This window comes from Athene noctua, chromosome 5, assembly GCF_965140245.1.
Source record: "Athene noctua chromosome 5, bAthNoc1.hap1.1, whole genome shotgun sequence".
NCBI lineage: Eukaryota > Metazoa > Chordata > Aves > Strigiformes > Strigidae > Athene > Athene noctua.
In genome coordinates, this window is record NC_134041.1 from 25,375,507 (window position 1) to 25,394,682 (window position 19,176).

The following is a 19,176-nucleotide window of genomic DNA, read 5'->3' on the forward strand; positions in this document are numbered from 1 at the left end:
CTGTCTTCCATACCCTTACAATGGGTAGCTGCCCTGACCTCTTTACTACCTGAACTAGCTAGAGAGGCTTTACAGTGGCCAGATCTTAGAAGAAGAAAAAGAAGTTAATTGTTCTCTGTCATCCAATGAGCACCAGTGTGTCGATCTGCATCCAAGGCTCTTTATCCTTCTGATCTTCAAAAGTATGCTAAAAATTTGCAATTTTGACATGTTCCTCTAAAAATAGACAACAAGCATTGGGCCTACGATTTTTTTAGATTATCTTCACATTTAGTCTCAAGAACCTTTTTCTCCACAGGTAACCCCCTCAGCTTTGTTAGTTTATCCCCTAACAGATTCAGCTGCAAAGGCAGTTCAGCGGGCAGCCCCGGGGACTCCCACTGCCTCTGTGACTGTTTGCTGACACTTTTTCAAGCAGGACTGCCAGAAAGCGCTTGTCTGAGCTGGTAATTGTGAATGAAATATTTGATCTAGAGTAACAGCAAAATTACATTAATGTTTTAACCAAGCACGACTGTGTATTTACATGTTAGTTATATGGCTCTCAAGTATTTTCAATTATGTTTTGTAAGGAGAGATTAGGAATATGCTGTGATAAACTAGGAGCACCGAATCTGGTGAGTGACTGTTCCTTTAATGACTTACAGCAAATGAAAAATGAAGTTTCCTTCCTCTATAATGAGAGAATCATGACACTTACCTGCATTCATACGCAGTTTTATAAGAATTAAATGGTGTGTTTTCTTACTGAAACTTGTAAATTTTATCCATGTATGCTACAGCTCAAGGTTTTGTGCATTTAGAAGAAAATGATCAGTTTGCAGAGTCCAATAGAACAAAATAATTTCCACCTTGTCAACTATCAATTATGGTTTTTATTTGTTCTAAAACAGTAGGCTAAAATCCAGCAAGAAATAGTAAAAATATCAGAACTGTAACATACAAAACCTCATATTGAAATAAAAAAAATCCTGTACCAATTAAAATCTACAAGGTTTGGAGGAAAAGCGTCAAAATATTTTCCAATTCTGAAAACAGGTTAGATGCATTCATGGAAGCAATCCCTTTAAATAACAGTAAGCATAAGAAATAAATGTGCAAGCACGCAGTATTTTAAGCTCTAAGAGTAAACAGACTGTGTTTTCTATCAGAATAATTGCAATCATTCAAATACCAATCTCCAAACTCCTCTCTGAACTCTCAGACTGATATATGTGGAGCAACAAGGACACCTTGAGGCAAGTTAGTAAAATGCAAAAATTTCTATTCCACATTGATATGGTAGGACTTACAGATTCTCCATACGTCTGAATTCCTTGGAATTGCCACATGATGCAAATGATAAGTCCTTAAAACTGTTTGGCAAAGTCCCACAAGTTCCACAGAGTCTTACTAAAGCAGTGCTTGGTCAGCTCTCTGGAAATACTAGAATATATGCTTACCAATTAGGTTAATTTACTTGCTAATAGTTTTGAAGACAGACCCAAAGTTTTGCAACACAATGATCTTGTTCTGAGTTGCTTCTCTCCTTGTTACAGAAGTAAAAAAAATTCCTCTTCTTCTCAGCATAGTATTACACTGTACATATTTTTAAAAGAAAATGTATAAAAACAGTGAAAAGGTTCCTGAAGAAGTATAAAATGCAAATCTACACAAAAATTAAAATTTCACAGTTCTTTGTCACTCTTTGCAAGTTTCAAGTATTCCTTTAAATTTGTACCTTTGAAAAACTGATATAACAGTAAACATTTTCCAAAAAAAATGGTGGGAAGAGGAAGAAACTTATACTTATTTTACGATTTTTTGCACATGAAAAAGCGCTTTTCTTTTAGTTTAGCCTCTTAAGTTAGAACTGGAGTTGTGGGGCCATTTGTAGAGCTTTCAATTCCATTAGTGCTATCTGCAGCCTTAGAATCATCACATACTTCAGAAAGCTCATTTTCCTCTGGCGTTGTTGGGATAAGATCAATAGTGATCAAATCAGTTTCCTGATCTGTTTTTTCTACTTCACTGCAAAATTCAACTTTATCTTCCTGTTGGTTATTCTTCTTTATTTGTCCATTCTGTGCAGGGTAGGTACTGGCAATGGTGTCATACAGAAATTGGTAATGTTCCTTAAATAGAAAGAGAAGAAGTTAGTACGAAGTGAATGGTCAGAGCCTGAGAATAAGCCCATTCTTTCTCTGTTTTCTTAAATTTTGAAATGTAATATGTAGCTGAACATGCAAGACTGCATATGAAGCAGCTTCCGCAGTTTTTGGCATACAGTGTGTTGCTTCTATGGTTTATTCTGATTTCAAGTGTATGTAATGTTTCTGTAACTGCCTGCATCAAAAGTTCCAAGTTGTCACTCAGCACCCTCCTGCTTTACAAAGTACCAAAAATATGCTCTTTACAGTGCCTAAGTTGTAAACAACATGTATTGTAAGGAGTCTAGGAAAGTAATCCAATAACCTGCCCCAGATCATAGCACCTAGGTGTGGTTTGTTAGTAGATGCACAGTGTATGCCACAGAGACACAATTCCTCTGGGGTAATTTAAACAAAACACATTGATGGCTGCTAGCCTGTGAAATAGAGTTAGCCTCCTAAACTGCACAAGTTAAGGGACACTGCGCACATGCATCCCTGAAGCAACTGCATCGATTTCTGCAATTTGTGATTTTATGATATGTACCCTTCCATAAAGGTGTTACAGAATTGCAGCTCTGGATATTTCACAGATTCCTTCATTCTTATCAGCAATGGCCAATTCCCAAATAGTGGTGAGTGGCTGTGAATGTCCTGATTAGAATGAGGGTTCCCTATGCAGAAATTATGCGTAAGGTTACAAGTGACCATGATAAGTAATGTCATAATTTTCTTCTGGTGATTCATAAGATTTACTTACAAAGGTGGAGACCACTCCCAGCCTGGTACGACGAAGAGCTTTTACTACTTGGAAAACATCTATTACTTCTTCTATTTCTGCACTTTCCAAGAGTGTCATTAAAGCACAAAACACACCAGTCTGCTGTGATCCGTCACTAGAAGACGATGTAAATTAAAAATGTGAAATCAGCAAGTCTTCTGACTAAATGTTAGATTTATTTCAAAGTCTACATAATGAATTATATTTCCAAAACATTTTTTACTGGACTGAAATGATTACAGTTAAGAATATCTGTAGGACACACACAAGACAGCTCTAGATTAGAGGATACCTGGATCTCATGTGACCACTTTAGAGGTAAGAGAGGAATTAGAAACTTCAGACTTACAGTCTCAACAATTGTTAGCAGGGTTATCCTCTAGGGATAGGATAGGTATTGCCTATGGTAGGCAAGGCTATTCCTGGAAATGGTCCTAAAAAAGTGGGCTTATGTCCTAGAGCAAGAGATGAACCTAAAAGCTCTGCTGGATCTTCATTAGTAGTATGCTACAAGAGCACTCTGACCTAGCATTTCTTCTCAAACTATGTGTACCAGGCAAGAGCATCTAGCTCTGACCACTTATTCCATGTCCATGCTTGCTGAAGATACATGTGCTCACTTTTCACCTCTACAATCAAAAAGGTCAAGTTTGAGCAGTTCAAGGAATCTAGGGCTAGATGAGTCTCCAGATACAGTTAAAGGCTTGTGGGAAAAGGTAGGCATCCCAAAACTGGGATTGCTATGTATATCCAAAACTTAGAACTAGGTTAAGATGCACGTTGAAGTCAGACCCACCAGCAGTGGACGATGAGTGGGACACTGCGGGTTATCCTGTTGTCCTCAGTGACTGGTCTGGCTGGGACTTTTTGTTTAAGGTTGAGAATCATGTTGACTAAATCTTTGGGGTTTTCTGGAACATCCAAGCCACTCCACTTGTGATACTGATACTGATACACCTTCTGTGTTTCTTTTGTCTGAAAAACAGCAGTGAAGATGTAGTCAATTCAGGTTAAAATAAAGATTCACATAGTACATCTATTGCAGCTGATTTATAAAAGAAAAATTCTGTTCCTGAGGAACTGCATGGTGGTGTGTGTTCTACCTCATGAATACGAGGTATGTAGACATCTGAGCTTTGCTCAACGTACAAAAGACAGCTGACCTCCTGAGACTCCACTACCACCATCTCAGCAATTCAGTAAATGGGAAATTTGAGCTTATTTATAGCATATATCATGATTGGCTGCTGGTCTGGAAAATAAAAATACTTCAATTTCTTAGAGTAGGAGGTAAGTGGAGTGGGAACCGTCCCTTCTCTTTAGGCTAAGTTTATAACAGAGAAGTAAATTTAAAAATCCCTTTTAGAATTTGCAAAGAAACATCTACCTTCAGATGTGTAACATCAAATGCACGTATGGTATAGCTAGGACAACAGTTGACATCTGTCGTTTGAACTTCTATGCTATCATACGTTTGCTTTCCTTCACCCCAGTACTGTGCACAGAGTTCCTGAAATGGATAAAAGTACAAGTCAGTGCTTACCATTCAAAACTCCTTTTCTTTTATCTTCCATATGCACTTACAGAATGTATTGACTTTAAAGTAGTAGGAGCATTATTGTATTTTAAAATATAGCATCATTCACTTTTCCCCTCAAAAATTCATTAGAAAGTAAAATAAGAAGGCAAATAATAGAACAAATTATACTGGAAATCCAAATTCCTCATCCTCTAACACACACTGAACTGGAGGAAAGGAATGAGAGAGTGCAGTGCAGTGTTTTCTTTGCATATAGAGGACCCTTAATATGTCAGTGTGAAGATGATGCCCTCACCTGATCTCCTTCTTTCAGCTCTGTCAGCATAACAATGACTTTGGCTTTTCTTTGGAAAACCATTTGCCAGAAGTCAGAGACAGTTTCCTGCAGTGGTCCCTGTGTGGCAATCATGGCTTTTGGACCCCAGTAGCCCTATAAAATAAATTTTTAATATTTTTTTCTGAAATTTATTTGAAATGTGATTTCCAAGCAACAAAACTCATTGTCATTTAAAGAATACCCCGTGAAATAAATAATGTACTGTTTTGTTTATAGGGAAAATATGCCTATCACAGTAGACAATGGTCTTACAGGAATTCTATGAGCCAAATGACATTAAACTCAATCCTCCTAACAACAGTATCACTTCCAGATTGACAACAAGGTATACTAATACAATTTTCTGCAAAGCATATTTTTAAGGGCTAAAACATTTAATTCTGCGCAACTGATTAATTTGACCCAAACAAATTTTTTATACCACACAAAAGTTGGTGCATCAGTCAGCTCACACTGAGCTACCCAAAAGTAAAAATACATTTATTCTGAATAGACATTCCAACTGTGCAGCATTTTAAAGGATTCTGGTAAATCACATTTGGCTAGTAATTCCATTAAAATCCATTACTTCATTAGTGACCAATATCTGCTCTCTTTCTTTTGGAGGTATATATGATGCCAAAAAACAGGTGGCCCCAATTTTCACTAGCAGTGTCCTGTATATGTGAATAACTATGCTCACATTTCACTTTCAGGGAAAATATTAATATGGATCAACTTGTACATAGGCAGATGCCCACTAACAGAATTACACGTTATCATGAGGCCAGTCTGAGAGCTAGTGATTTTAAACATCACACACACACACACACACAAAAAACATTTCTATGTTTAGTCTCACTATTTGAGATTGCACAGTCTAAGACCATGTAAGGGAAAAAGATTATTCTTGTTACTGCAGCAAAATGTAGAAGATTTTGATGATTAAAACTATAAATGGATTTGTCAATTGACTGTCAGATCTTTCTCCCCTATTTGGGTAAATCCTATTCTATTTGTGAAGCCAATAAGAGAATAAGAGCTCAAGCTAGAATATAGTTTTAGCTGAAAGCTTGTGAAATACTTATAGTGGATCCTCTAAATACATACAGTTATGAAAGAAGCATTGATGTATTTGCTTGATTCTTCAGAGTCGCTGTCCTCATCTGAGGAATCATCTGAATCATGTTCACCCTCCTTACTGTATTCGTCGTCGTGCCTGATTGGCACTCGGTTAAAGTCATCTGCATGAGACAAAGTGTCACTGTCACGCCACACTGCTGACCATTAGAGGTGAGCTGCCTCCACATGTGCAGGGGGGAAATAGATAGAAAGAGGCCAGCCCTTTCACAACAGTCTGAACAGACTGCGGAACAAAGGCCACTTTATTTGAAATAAACTTAAACACTCCAAATAATTCACATTTTTAAAAACTCATCCCTTCCTTTTTAAAACACTATAAGAAGTTTCTAATTTTACAGTGTTGAGAAAATTAATCAATCAAATACATCTCAGTTAATATACTGTCCTCGATTTTTCAAAATTTAATAAGTTTTCTTACAAATGATAACATAAAGGAAGATTCATGGAAAATACTTACATGGAATTATGTTGGCATTCCTATTTTTGCTTTTATTTTCCTCACGGTTCCCAGTGTTCTGTGTCCGCCACCCCTTATAGGAAGGTAATCTCTAAAGAAAGAGGATATTTGCTATTATGCTTGATTAAAATGGTTCTTGGGATCACTGTGTCCTCTGGACACCCACAGACAGTCTTCATCTCCCAGTGCCACGCTTCCTTTAATTCTTTAAACTTCAGCCACATCTGGACTATAGTTTAAAAATGCCTGCTATGTCATATACAATGGCACAGGAAATCACACACATAGACACAAGTAATCGTTCTATGCTCCCTATCTTTGTTAAAAATATTAACATCAAAAGCAGGAATAAAATTTCATTAGCTTTTTTCATGAAGGTAAAGAAACTGTTTCTGTGACAGAGAAATAAAATATCACAGAAGTGATCTATCATATATGATATCTCTATCTCATGACTATTGTGCAAGGCACCTTCTGATGTAAGTGGGAAGTAAGGGCACTAGAATGCAACGTTTATTTACCTGAAACTCTGCCTCCAGCAGAGAAGGATCACTTGGAGGATCTTTTCTTTTCAGATTGTTAAGATAGGAATGCAGTTCTGAGAGGCTGACCTCTGTTTCTCCATACTGATTGTATTCCACTAGTGCTTGATGAATAAGGATGTACTGTGACTGGTGTTTTCCATTTGAAGGGTTTAAAAATGAAGTTATGAAAGAGTTAAAAAAAAATCTAAAAATCATATCACTTTTTAGAAACATTATAAGAAACTATTACTCCCATGATGTTATTATTGTTAATAATAGTAAGCATTATTGTTAAATAGGCATTAAGGTAAGTATTAAAAACAGAGTGGTTTCCAATTGGACATTTTGGAGCACATTTAGAATGTTGGATGAAAAGTGTTCTGCCAATAAATATAATGACTTCCAAGAAATATTCAATTAGATTTGAAAGATCTGTAAAACGTTTAAATAAGTCAAAAATATGCAGTGCATCAGTCTGCAACTTTTGTTGTACTCTCAAAATGAAAATCCCATCTAGACACACAGTTTTTAGAATTTGAAAATTAAGTTTGACTATGCAAGCTCAGTTTTGCATTTGTGAATTGTATGCCAAAAACTGGATTATCAATACAAAAATGTTTTTCTCGGCTTCTTTTTTTAAATTGTAACTTTAAAAGTTGAAGTTTCTAACAGCAAACTTGTTTTGAAAGCACAGTCACATAAACTCTAATTCACTTTAGTTTTTCCTCTCTCTTAATAATTTCCAGAGCTATATATTCTGTCTTCAACTGAACCATAGCAGTACCCAAGACTGAGCAGCACACTTTGAGAAATACTGAGAAAGCCCTAACAAAGAAGAGTTCTAAGTGACAGGAGTTTTAGCAAGATACCTCTACTTGAACCATGAGGCACCGCTGCCGACGCAACTTCACAACATAGCCATAAACATCCACTCTGCCTTCTGCATCCAGCCCCTCCAGCATGGCATCAATTCCTATATATGTCCCAGTGCGCCCAACACCAGCACTGCAAAGCACAAAGGGATTTGATTATCAAAAGGGAATAGCACCTCCCAGTCCCACTCAGAAAGAGGAGCAGTCAGTGAGAGAGCGAGAGGGAAAAAGTGTAACAATTGGATATGAAGCCACTGAAAACAGTTCTGAAAACAGTAAGGCCAATATTGCCAAACATGGTGCTTATAGCCAGAGTAGCCCAACATTTATCTGGCTACTTTCCAAAAGTTCAAAATCTGTGCATCCTCAGATTTTAGTGACCTAAATATCATTCAGATCCTTCAGAAAACAGGCTTTTTTACACATCTGTGGCTGCCTCACTCTCAAGTAATCAAGTCACAAAACTTGGGATCAGCCGAATACCTTTGCCAGCTCCCTTTTCTGACTAGCTTTACTTCATGTTCATTTAACATAAACAACATTTTTAAAAAGCCGTATATATTTACCTGCAATGAACCACTATTGGGCCACTAAAAAAGTTGCTAAGTGCATTAACTCTGCGTCGGAGTTTGAGAAGGAGATGTGGATCCTCAGGGACTCCATGGTCTGGCCAGCTGGTGAACTGAATATGAGTGACATCTCTTCCAGCTGTTCTTTCTCTTCCCTAGAAAAAGTGAAGTGTGTATTTTTTAAATATATATACACGCACTCAAAGCCAAAATCAAGTGCAGATATACAAAGAAGAAGAAAAATGAGGGCAACAGGCATCAAATATTGAAACAGAAATTTCAAACAGTGTGCTGTAATGTTTTAATCCCAATGATCTCTCAGGTTACAACATTTTTCATATTCAATTTTCATTTAAAAATATCCATGAATCAGGAATACACAATGACTCCAAGAGAGGACAAGCAGAAGGTTCAAAGCATTGCCAAAAATACTTTTTTCTCAGGTTAGCCTATGATCCAGAGTGTAATATCTCTCCTCCACTTTATTTATAAACAACCTGGCCAGTGTATAGCTCTGCTTACTTCAATTTAAAAGTAGATATAAGAAAACTTATGATTTCCAATGAGACTGATTCTGTCAAGTCACTTGACTAAAGCTTAAAGCATGTCAGGTCTTGAGTCCTACTTTTATATGTTGCTGCTAGATTAAAAGAGAGGGCATACATTTTGATAACCTCAATTATAAAACAAAATGAGAAAGACGTCTCAGTGGCTTTCTTTTCCTGGCCAAGATTTAGTATGGCTATATGGACATTTCCCCAGTAATCAACCCCCAAATTCTTACTCAAAGTTGAATTATCCAATTGTGGCAGTTATTCATACCATTATTTGCCATTGTTTCAGTAATTATATATCACTATTCCAGCAGAACTGCAGAAGTCTCCACTTTCTCACCAGGGACCACTCTTAAATTCCACAACCAATATCAGTTTTATCTATATTAATATGACGTCAGCTGAACAGAGAGCAGACATCTCTAAAAATATCAGTCCTCAACCTGCAGCAACCTCTCATTTCTAATGCTGACATTAGAGTCACAAAGCAGTGTTTTGTTAGTAGTTAATTCTTAACATCCTGATATTCTCACTTTCTTCACAATAAGTTACAACTTTCTATCAATCATACCACTTCCTGATTAAATTTTAATGCAACATGAGACAGCAGAATAGAGATTTTCAGCTGTAATCATGGATCAAGATGGGTGGACTCTGTTGCCTGACTATTTTGCTGAAGATCTGTCAGCAGGTTTACTCTTTGAGTCTTAATGCTTTTAGTTGACTTACATTCCATTTACCATCACTGCAATATTTTCTTAATGCTTTTAGTTGACTTACATTCCATTTACCCTCATTGCAATATTTTCGCAAAGGGCCTGAGAGGAGCATTTAACCTTAGATGGCAAATTTTGCTCTCAATTACGCACAAAGCAACTAGTATGATTTCAGTTGTATAAGAGAGCAATTAATCATCCTCAATGATTCTACACATAGCCAAATGGTAATTATAAACCGCTTACGATTACTAAAGCACTTTGTAATTGCCTCACTGTACATTATCATGAGGGTAGACAATGGTGTCTACGAGTCACATTGGTTTTACTTGCGGGTTATGCTGAGATACACATAAACAAAATTTCTGTGTTAAAGAACAAGCTAAATATCTAAGGAAACAACAGTGTATTAAGTTTTCCATGCTTAACATCATATTAACAGTTTCCTCTTAAATGTAGATTCCAGAGTAGTAAGGAAAATACATTTTTAAGTTGGGAAATATATTTCTAACATATTTCCTTTAAGGAATGACACCTACATCTAAGAAGTTTTCTCTTAAACTATATGTTCCTTAGGGAAAAACAGTAGACCATCTTCCATTGATTGCCGACTCTTCTCTTGAAAGGATCTCTCAGCGATACCTACAGACTTCTAATAGACACTCCAATTCCAGTCAGTCTTACACTTCAAAATCAACTTACATTTGTGATGTGTAGTTTCTGAATGACATAGTCTGGACATGTTTTACTTTCATTGATCTTCACAATGATGTCCCCATATGTTGCAGATCCATTCTCCACTGACGGCCAGTACTGGGCACATTTGTTCTGTGAAGATACGAAGTTAAGTGAGGAGCATGACAACAAAGTGGCAGAGAGCGGAGAGCTAGAATAAAGTCTGATTTAAAATAGATGGCAGTTCAGTGTAGTTTTTCCTGAAAAGAGCTGTCACTGCTTAGGATGTCAGTCCTAAATAATTCCAAATTTCCAACAGTTCAGGTCTCTGACCTGAAGTTTATACCCATGGAATTTAACTTAGAACATAAAGTGGGGAAAAAATTCTGTACACTAGTTGAAAATAGCTAACTGTTGATGTTGTCTGAAGACTGTAGAAAAGTTTGCAGTTACTTCTATGGCTTCTTTTTCAGTCTTCAGTGAGGAACATTGCTCCTGCCTGCCCAAAACATCAACTTGAGGACGCTGTAAATCTGCATGCGGCCAATCTTTTCATTTTTAAAAGCAGCTAAAACAGCAGTTCCCCTTCTTCTTGCTGTACCTGGAATAAGGAACAAAAGCAAGCCAGAAGCACCCAACCTTCCAGTTAAAGGAAGGAGAAAGACAACAGATTAAAAAAATATTCTGTCTAGGACTTACTGGGGGCATTGCCAGGATATCAGAAGATAATAGATGGGAGAAAAATACAAACTATACCTTTTATGACAGGTCTGTAGGGAGCTAGAGTTTTACCTTGAGCCCTTTTCTGCATTTATTAGCTGTAATTGGGAAGCTCACCCTCTGGTACTAACCACTGTGACTAAAGTGACTTTTTTTGATAAAACTAGTAATTCCATAAGGCAACACTGTTTTGGCATGCTTTCCAACAAAGGTTCTGCCACAATGAGAGAACAGGAAAGAATAAAAAAAAAATACTAAGAAGAAAATGTAATTCACCACAGCACAGCAACCCATTCTGTTCTCAGGCAAAATAAGAATGGAAAGGTGGGTGGGTGGGTGGGTGGGTGTGGTGGATGGATGGATGGATGGATGGATGGATGGATATTTCTCACCCTCTTTCCTTCTTCACAGCGAGTCACCATGACAATAATTGTTGCTTTCTGTTCCCAGATCATTCTCCAGAAATCATCTGTGGTTTCATCCTTGGGGCCTAGCAGGAGATAATTTAAGGGAGTTTTTCAGGGTGCAGCTACATGAAAAAACACTTGCCTTCTTGACATGCTTAGCCATGCGGTCTGAAAAGCTAACCAGAGATCATGCAAATAACGGCCACACACTTGATTTCATTATGACTGCTGCCATTAGGCTACAACATTTTAAAAGTCTCATATATATCTTTAGTGCATAGCTGTGAAATCTGAAAACTTTTGATGTAAAGTTATGCATCATGAGGAATCTGCCTTTGAAGTGCAATCTATTCAAATTCACAAAATTCCCTAAACAAAAACTCATTGGCAACTTCTTCATATTAAATTTGAAAATGTCAGATTTTCAATTTTTCTTTAAATTCTAATACTTTTTTACTACTCTCTAACAAAAAAAAAAGCATGAATTAAGCAAAGCTATTATTTTAAGGTTAAAAATTACCTTGTGCAGCAATGTATTTTCTTGGTTCTTTGAAGCCCTATAAAAAGTACAATGTTTAAAATTTTTAGAGGGGAAGCATGAACAACTTAAAAGATTTACAACTTTAACAAGACATTCAGTATGCAACAGTCCAACAATACCAAATACATTACAAAGATTAAAAGAACCCAAACGGAAATCCTCAAAGGTGTTTGATGCATGAAATGTACAGACTACAGAGTTTCTTCAACAGTGCCTAAGACTTTTTTCAGTAGAAGTCACTCACATCAATATAACTTGCATTGATATAATCTGATCCTGGATCTCCTGGGATCTCCGAGAGCTCAACACGGTTATGATCATCTGTTTAAAACATTTAAAACAAAATAACTATATTATCTCAAGGCACTGAGAAAACAACTATTTATAAACATGCAAAAACTGTAGCAAATACTTACATGGAAGGATATCAATGTAACGGTTTTTGTTCTGATTATGGCTTTTTTTGGCCTCCTTTATTGAAAATTTAGTGAAAACTCTAGGAATACTCTGTAAAATACAATGTTACTTTTATTAGGTAAGCATATATTTAAAATAGCTTCTATTTGCAGTCAAACGCATATGGAAGAAATTTGGTACTACTGAGTCTGGAAGATAACATTCTGTTTCACAAGATACTACTTCATATATTTCTTATATCTAAAAAACCAAATTTATTTTCCCTTAACATAAATAATACGTGTCTCCACAATTATAAATTATTTATATCCCCATGGCTATGCAGTAAGAGAGAGTATTAAAAATATGCATTAAAAGGTAATTTGGAATGAGAAGTATTTAGACTGGAGTTTATACTTCTGCTGAAAAACACTTTCAGTAAAAATAAAAGTACCATCCTATAATAAGGAGAGCTTGGTAGCAAAATTAACTGAAGCCTATTTGACCTTAGATGAGAATTCACTCAATTTTCTAGATTCTTTCTTTCTTTATAACCAGTGCATATACTTCAAACAGAATTCTCTTGAACAGAATTCTTCCAACCACCTGGCTACAAATCTGTGGTATATTTTGAGCCAATGACAAACCTGAAATTCATCCAAGAAAAGTCTTCCTTCATCAGCAATCTTCCTTTTGTACGTGTCCAGCAATTGCTCCGAAGGTATTGGCTCTATATTCAGAAGTTGTCTGTCATCATCTTTAACTGTGCAAATACATCGAACATTTATTGTTACTGACTTTGAAAACATAAATTACCTTTCAGTAAATGTGATTCTTGAATTGTCATACAAATAACAAAAGGACAAACCTCTTTGACTAAGCATGTTTATTTATTTAAAAAAAAAAAAAAAAAAAAGGTGTTGCCTGAACCAGTTGTGAGCAAACAGGACCTAGGAATAACAGAATTTGTTGAGTTCTGCTGCTTGACTGGAGACACCTCAGGAGGAGGCCACATGCAGGGACACTGCATTAACAGTGCTTTTGTACAAAGTGACGATTGTCACATTCAGGTCACAGCAACAGCCCCAACACCCACAGTAGTGACATGGCCTTGTCCTCTACTTCAGTTCTGATAATTTATTGTCAGTGGTAAAGTGGATTACTGTGCAAGCAACTTACCAAGGTAGCAACATGTATAGCCTATTTTTTCCAATTTTCTCCAACTTATTCTCTGAGTTGCAATAGACTGTAATATCATCTTTAATGATAAGTTAATGATTGAACAAGTTTTAACATCTCTAAGTAGACATTTATTAATTTTTCATTTATATTGAAAATACTTTTTTAACAACCATGTTCCGAAGCAAATGGATTTCAATATCAACACAGTATTACATCCCATTTAATGTAGTAATTTCTGTGGGCTTGAGTGTCATAATTTTTTTTTTTTTTCCTGAAGTTTTCTGGTATTGACTGATTCTGTCCTGCAAAAAGTAGCACATAATGTTTGGTTCCAGTCTTTGGGATTTGAAGGCCTTCAAAATTTTGTAGCAAAACCCAACTGGCTTATGTTTAAATTCGTGCTTTGAAAAAGGTGCACAGGAAAGGGAAATTCTGATTGAAGCTATATTTGACTCTGGACTTACTCTGAGGGTTAAACATATCACAACGTTGTCTGGGATAAAAAAATTGTGTTTGCAATTAAATAGTAAATAAGAGTTTTTCAAACAGTGATAAACTTTCAGTCTGTTTAAGTATGAATGCTTCTGTTATGTATTTACTGAAGGTCTTTTTCTCCAAATGAGGTGTCATCATGTTGACATCTGTAATCTATGCATACAACCTAGAATGTAAACAAACCAAAGGTGGCAGCAAGACACGTGACTAATTTTATTTTCACTTGCTAAATATATAAAGATGCTCACCTGCAACAAGGTTCACGCCTTCAGAAGAATTGCTGTAAGAAGAAAAAGCATCTGTAAAAGCTTTGACTAGTAAGACATATATATGATAATGAGTTAAATAAAAGCAGTTTTGTATGTGAACACCAAGACTGTTCAGAACCAGCAGACCGCATTACAAGCTCTCTGTGAAACAGAAGTGCTACAACTGGGACTTACAGACCCTATGCAGAGGTGGTTGGAATCCTTGTCTTCATACTCTGGATACTATTGAGGGGGAGAAGCAAGGGAACCACATCAAACAGCTTTACCACTTGCATAATTTTGTACATATCACCTGCAGCAAACATCTTCAATTTCTTCACTGGAGTGACTGCTCACACCATCTTTGTTTCTCTTGCTAAATAAGCGACAAAAAGCCTAACACATACATAAAATATAATGAAATTAAGTTTAAATGCTAAGTAGCCAAGAGCAAGCTAGATGCTCTGGAGCTCTACAAGCAAAAATTAGTTCTGCTTCCCTAAGCATAAAAGTTTGCATCTGAGCAAGAGCAGCTCCCTGTCCCCCTAAGAGGAAGAGCAGGGAGAGGAAAGGCACTGGAAGAGATGAGTCCCCAATTTCTGCTGTTGCCAGAAGGCTGACAGCTTTCTGAAGAAATTGCCCTAACTCATCCATCTCTACCAGCAGCAAATGCCTCCTCACACATTGCATCATCTCCCTTCACAGTAATAGCAGCAGCCAGCCTGGCTTTCCAGGGCTCTGGGCACAGTCATCAGGGAAGTCAATGATGACTCTTCTACCAGTATCCACTGTTCTACAGAACTGCAAAGTCACCTAGAGATGACTACAATAAATAAAGCTTCCCTGAGATATTGTTCCAGGTGAATAAGCATTTGAAATAGTTCCAGGAAAGCGTGTATTATTTTCATTATTTTTAACTTAAATCATGAAGGAAAGTTTTTTCAGATATTTGTGAATATTTTTTCACAACACTAGTGACAAAACATTTTGTTCTTACAGATCAGTTCTTCTGTACCCAGAGAAAGGGTGCAGAAGGGAGATTTTAAATCTACTTCACTGTATTTGCACTGCCAGACAAACCAGCAAAAACTGAGTTCCTTCTGAAAGGATTAAAAAGGATGTCTTTTCCCCATATTAATATCAAACTCCTAGCATTTCTGCAGTACTCATAAGGAAAACTTGTGCAAAAATAGAAAGCCTCCACACCAACACCCATTTATATAAGACAGGGAGAGAAACATGAAGCTTACCTAAGCTTTTTTTTGTGAAGATCATAGATCTTGTACAGAACGAGTAGTAAAGCAATTGATGTCACAACAATCAAGAAGGCCAAGAATATAATCAGAGCTTTAGAATTATCTAACAACAGAAAAAGAATACATTTATTATTTCTTGACTATATAATTAATGGCATTTAAAAGTCACAAATTTTTTTCTTTTTTTTAAATCTGTACCCTTCCTAGAACCAGGGTTCATTGATATTTTTTCTTTGTGAAAAAAACTAAATAGTTATTTTTAAGTCTTTTATTTAAGTTCTTTATTACAAAGTGCCAAAAAATTCCAAAGCTCACAGAAGAGGAGGGAATTTTATTTCTTCATTAAGAAAACTTTCACTTAAACCCTCCATGTCCACTTGTGAAAATGCTACAACTCACTCACTGGTTTGGCATTACCACATTTGTCTTCTGCTCTGTGTGACCTTACACGTGAGCAGTGTAAGAGAGTTCTCAGCTGCTCCTGATCTGGGAGTTGGGAATCACTGACAAGTCACAAATGTTAAGCTCCTGAAATACAGGATCTGAACACAGGAAAATAATCCTAAAGTGAATAATTTAAATAAGAGAAATTATTTTCTAGTTGCATTCAAATGTTTCCTGAAGAAACCACAGCTGTGCAATAATTCTGAATTATGGTCAATGACCTGTTGATACGATCTGTTGCATTAATACTGAATCAGAATATGATTTTTTCCAATGAGGTCAACTATTAACTATAAAAACAGGCAGTTTGGATTTTTAATTAGGAGCAATTTTAATGGAATTCACAGTTTACACTGTTACCTGATACTATGCTAAAGTCTGAAAGTAAAAATGCTGTATATATTTACTTACATCTGGTTCTTATACTCTTCTTTACTGGCTGCCCTCTATGTTCTCCATTATACACCAGGATCTGCATGCAGTGGGTGAGAATAATAGAGATGCTAAGATATAACAACTCAAAATTTCTGAATATTTTTTTTTTAAAGAAAAGCACAATGGATATTTGAAATACATCCCTCTATTTTCAATTAATTCACCTCACTGACAGCAGGATCTGCTGTCAATCTTTGTATAGCCATTTATAGTGCAGTTCAGGATTCCACCTAAGTTACAGCAAAACCTAGATCCAAAAATATGTAGAAGACCGCAAAAAAAAAAAAAAAAGTTAGTGAAACAGCAGGCACTTTTTACAAAATCAAAATCAGAGGTATCTGAAGGAAAAAATCTAATTTCTCTCTTATCAAATCTCTCAAATCTGAAAAATAACCATGCAATATGTAATGAAACACCATTATTTTATTTGCTTCAATAGTAAATATACAAATAGTCAAGCGAGTTGGATATTTTTCATACAAATTCCTGTATGGGAAGTAATTCATAAAAAGTTAAATTATAGAAGCCAAAATAAACTTCTAAATAAGCTTCTTTCTTGCAACATTAATTTGGGCTACTTTAACTGGTGTTAAAATATCAAATTTGTTTAGATGTGTTTATATTTCATAATATATTTTACATTTATCCAATCTTTTAAATTTCCTTAATAAAAATTCCTATCAGATCTAAAAGTCAGCTTGAAGCTTGTACATCAAATATTTCACACTGTTCTTTTGAAGAAAAATTAATCTTATGATTAAACAATGATTTAATATTAAACAGTGGAGGATAGTAACAGGACTGAAGAAGAGTGACTTTAGCGGTAATATTCCTCTGAGGCAAGTCATCCAGAAAGGGAGGAGAAGGGCTTTCAGCACCACTGCTGACTGCAGGTTGAGTTCTTACTGAGCCTACCTAATCCCTTAACAGAAACCTCTCCTGAAGATTCAGAGGACTGTGCCCCAGCTCATACCCGCTGCTCTAAAAGGCCAACGTGTTCACGAGGTTGGTGGTTTCCATACTCTGCAGCTGGGAAGAAAGCCATGGTAGGTGACAACATCCAGAGGAGTAGAGGAGGTGGCAGAGAAAACAAGTAAGAAGCTTCTCAAATAGAGAAAACCAGAAACCTAGTGCAACAGTAGGGGTCAAAACATCACTAAACCACAAAGTATTCTGGGTAGAGTCCTGTTTATTCCCTGAACAATTCAGCGTGCAGACCGAAGGGAATCATGACATCTGCCAACTCTCACAGATGATCTGCTTTTTCTTCTTGAGCCTTCCATAACTTGACCCAGAATCCTTTCATTACTAGTTAAAGCCACAAGGCTTTCTCTGTTTTTCCAGTAACAGTTGAACAAAGTTCAATGCAGAAGCCAGGGTTTAGGGCCAAGCAGAAGCTAATTTCTTCTGTAAGGCAAACTGTTCACTGCAAGTGGTGTACAAAAAGCTTACAAGAGTGCAGGGGCCTTATACTGTGGAGGCAATGCAAGCATCTTTTGCTCCTACAGGAACTTATTTTTGTTTTCCAAATACAAGCATTTCTGAGCAGAATCTGTCAGAAAAATATGGACTAAGGCTTGGAACAAAACCTAGACTATTGAAGTTCTCTGATACTACATTTCCGCAAGACACAGAGCAAAGAGGAAAAGATTGTGGAAAATGAGTGAAACTGGTTCCTAAAAGTAATAAAACTCCCTCATTACTACTGGTTACTTTTTTACCTAGTCTTTACTGAAAAGAGCTATCAGGATATAAAAAAATATTCCTACTGGCTACATTAAGGGGATCACACAAGACCATTGGCTTTGCAAGCAACAAATGACAAAAGGGTGAAATGCCTGAAAGAAAATAGCAGGAGGCCTTCAGGAAATTGAAGCTTGTAAACAGAGGATGATATATTTTGTATGGAAACAAGGGCTGGTTTGTAAAGGCTGATGTAAGGACATGAGAAAGGGTCTGAACTGCTTTACAAAAACTAGTCCCTGAAGCATCAAAAATCTTCACAGGGGAAAATTCCGAACAATTTATTTCTGAGCAATTGTCTCCAGACATACATTCCATATTTATTCTCTGATTGAAATGACAGTCAAACATTCATTAAATGAAATGTGCTTTAAACACTAAAATACCAGTTATACTTAAGAAACTATCTTAAAACTTATGGAAACCCCAGATTTCTCTCCATCCCAAGTACAATCTATCCAGTTTGTATTTTTCATGCTGTCAGAACCCATGTTGAATAGCACACAAGGGACTGATTGATAGGCTAGGCACATATGCATTTTATTTCTGAAGTAATAGCTATTTCTTTACATCTATGGCCTACAGATCCATAGATTAAGTCCTCTGCCACCATATTTGCCTTTTTTCCTAAAATCAAGTATAACATGCTTAAATGATGAAAATACAGCAATATTTTATATGTTTAACTTAATAAGTCTACTTACCGTAAATGTATAGTTTGTCAAGTATAAGAGATTTTCTTTTGTAAAGTCACAATTATTGTCACTGGAGTGATTTGTTCCATCATTTTCCCAAGTCAATTCAAATACTTTTTTTGCTCCGTACACTTCTTGACTTCTGCACTTAATTCGGACAGTATTATCAGCTATCAATGTTGCATTAACATCAGTCACTTTCTGTGGTTCTGTTTACAAAAGAAGTGTTACTGGTTCTATTCTCATTATTTCAAACCAAACATTTCAACATCTGTATGTGTTCATGTCTGTTTGTTATCTTCTGTCTTAATAATTTCATGCATTTTCTACTGGAAATA

At 36.2% G+C, this 19,176-nt stretch overlaps 1 protein-coding gene across 1 annotated transcript in view; it reads right to left on the reverse strand.

The window, feature by feature from the left end:
- Positions 1 to 861: 861 nt before the first annotated feature.
- The window catches only part of PTPRC (protein tyrosine phosphatase receptor type C), a 76,271-nt gene continuing 57,956 nt past the window's right edge, over positions 862 to 19,176 (reverse strand). Inside the window, exons 11-30 of the mRNA XM_074906756.1 lie at positions 18,848 to 19,047; positions 16,377 to 16,437; positions 15,516 to 15,624; positions 14,266 to 14,297; positions 12,988 to 13,103; positions 12,361 to 12,451; positions 12,189 to 12,265; positions 11,924 to 11,960; positions 11,389 to 11,486; positions 10,304 to 10,429; positions 8,329 to 8,486; positions 7,760 to 7,895; positions 6,888 to 7,037; positions 6,367 to 6,457; positions 5,877 to 6,010; positions 4,746 to 4,880; positions 4,298 to 4,420; positions 3,707 to 3,885; positions 2,890 to 3,025; positions 862 to 2,114 (exon numbers count right to left, since the gene is read on the reverse strand). Of these exons, the coding sequence (XP_074762857.1) occupies positions 1,842 to 2,114; positions 2,890 to 3,025; positions 3,707 to 3,885; positions 4,298 to 4,420; positions 4,746 to 4,880; positions 5,877 to 6,010; positions 6,367 to 6,457; positions 6,888 to 7,037; positions 7,760 to 7,895; positions 8,329 to 8,486; positions 10,304 to 10,429; positions 11,389 to 11,486; positions 11,924 to 11,960; positions 12,189 to 12,265; positions 12,361 to 12,451; positions 12,988 to 13,103; positions 14,266 to 14,297; positions 15,516 to 15,624; positions 16,377 to 16,437; positions 18,848 to 19,047 (2,462 nt within the window). The 3' untranslated portion in view covers positions 862 to 1,841. The remainder of the gene's footprint in view (positions 2,115 to 2,889; positions 3,026 to 3,706; positions 3,886 to 4,297; positions 4,421 to 4,745; positions 4,881 to 5,876; positions 6,011 to 6,366; positions 6,458 to 6,887; positions 7,038 to 7,759; positions 7,896 to 8,328; positions 8,487 to 10,303; positions 10,430 to 11,388; positions 11,487 to 11,923; positions 11,961 to 12,188; positions 12,266 to 12,360; positions 12,452 to 12,987; positions 13,104 to 14,265; positions 14,298 to 15,515; positions 15,625 to 16,376; positions 16,438 to 18,847; positions 19,048 to 19,176) is intronic.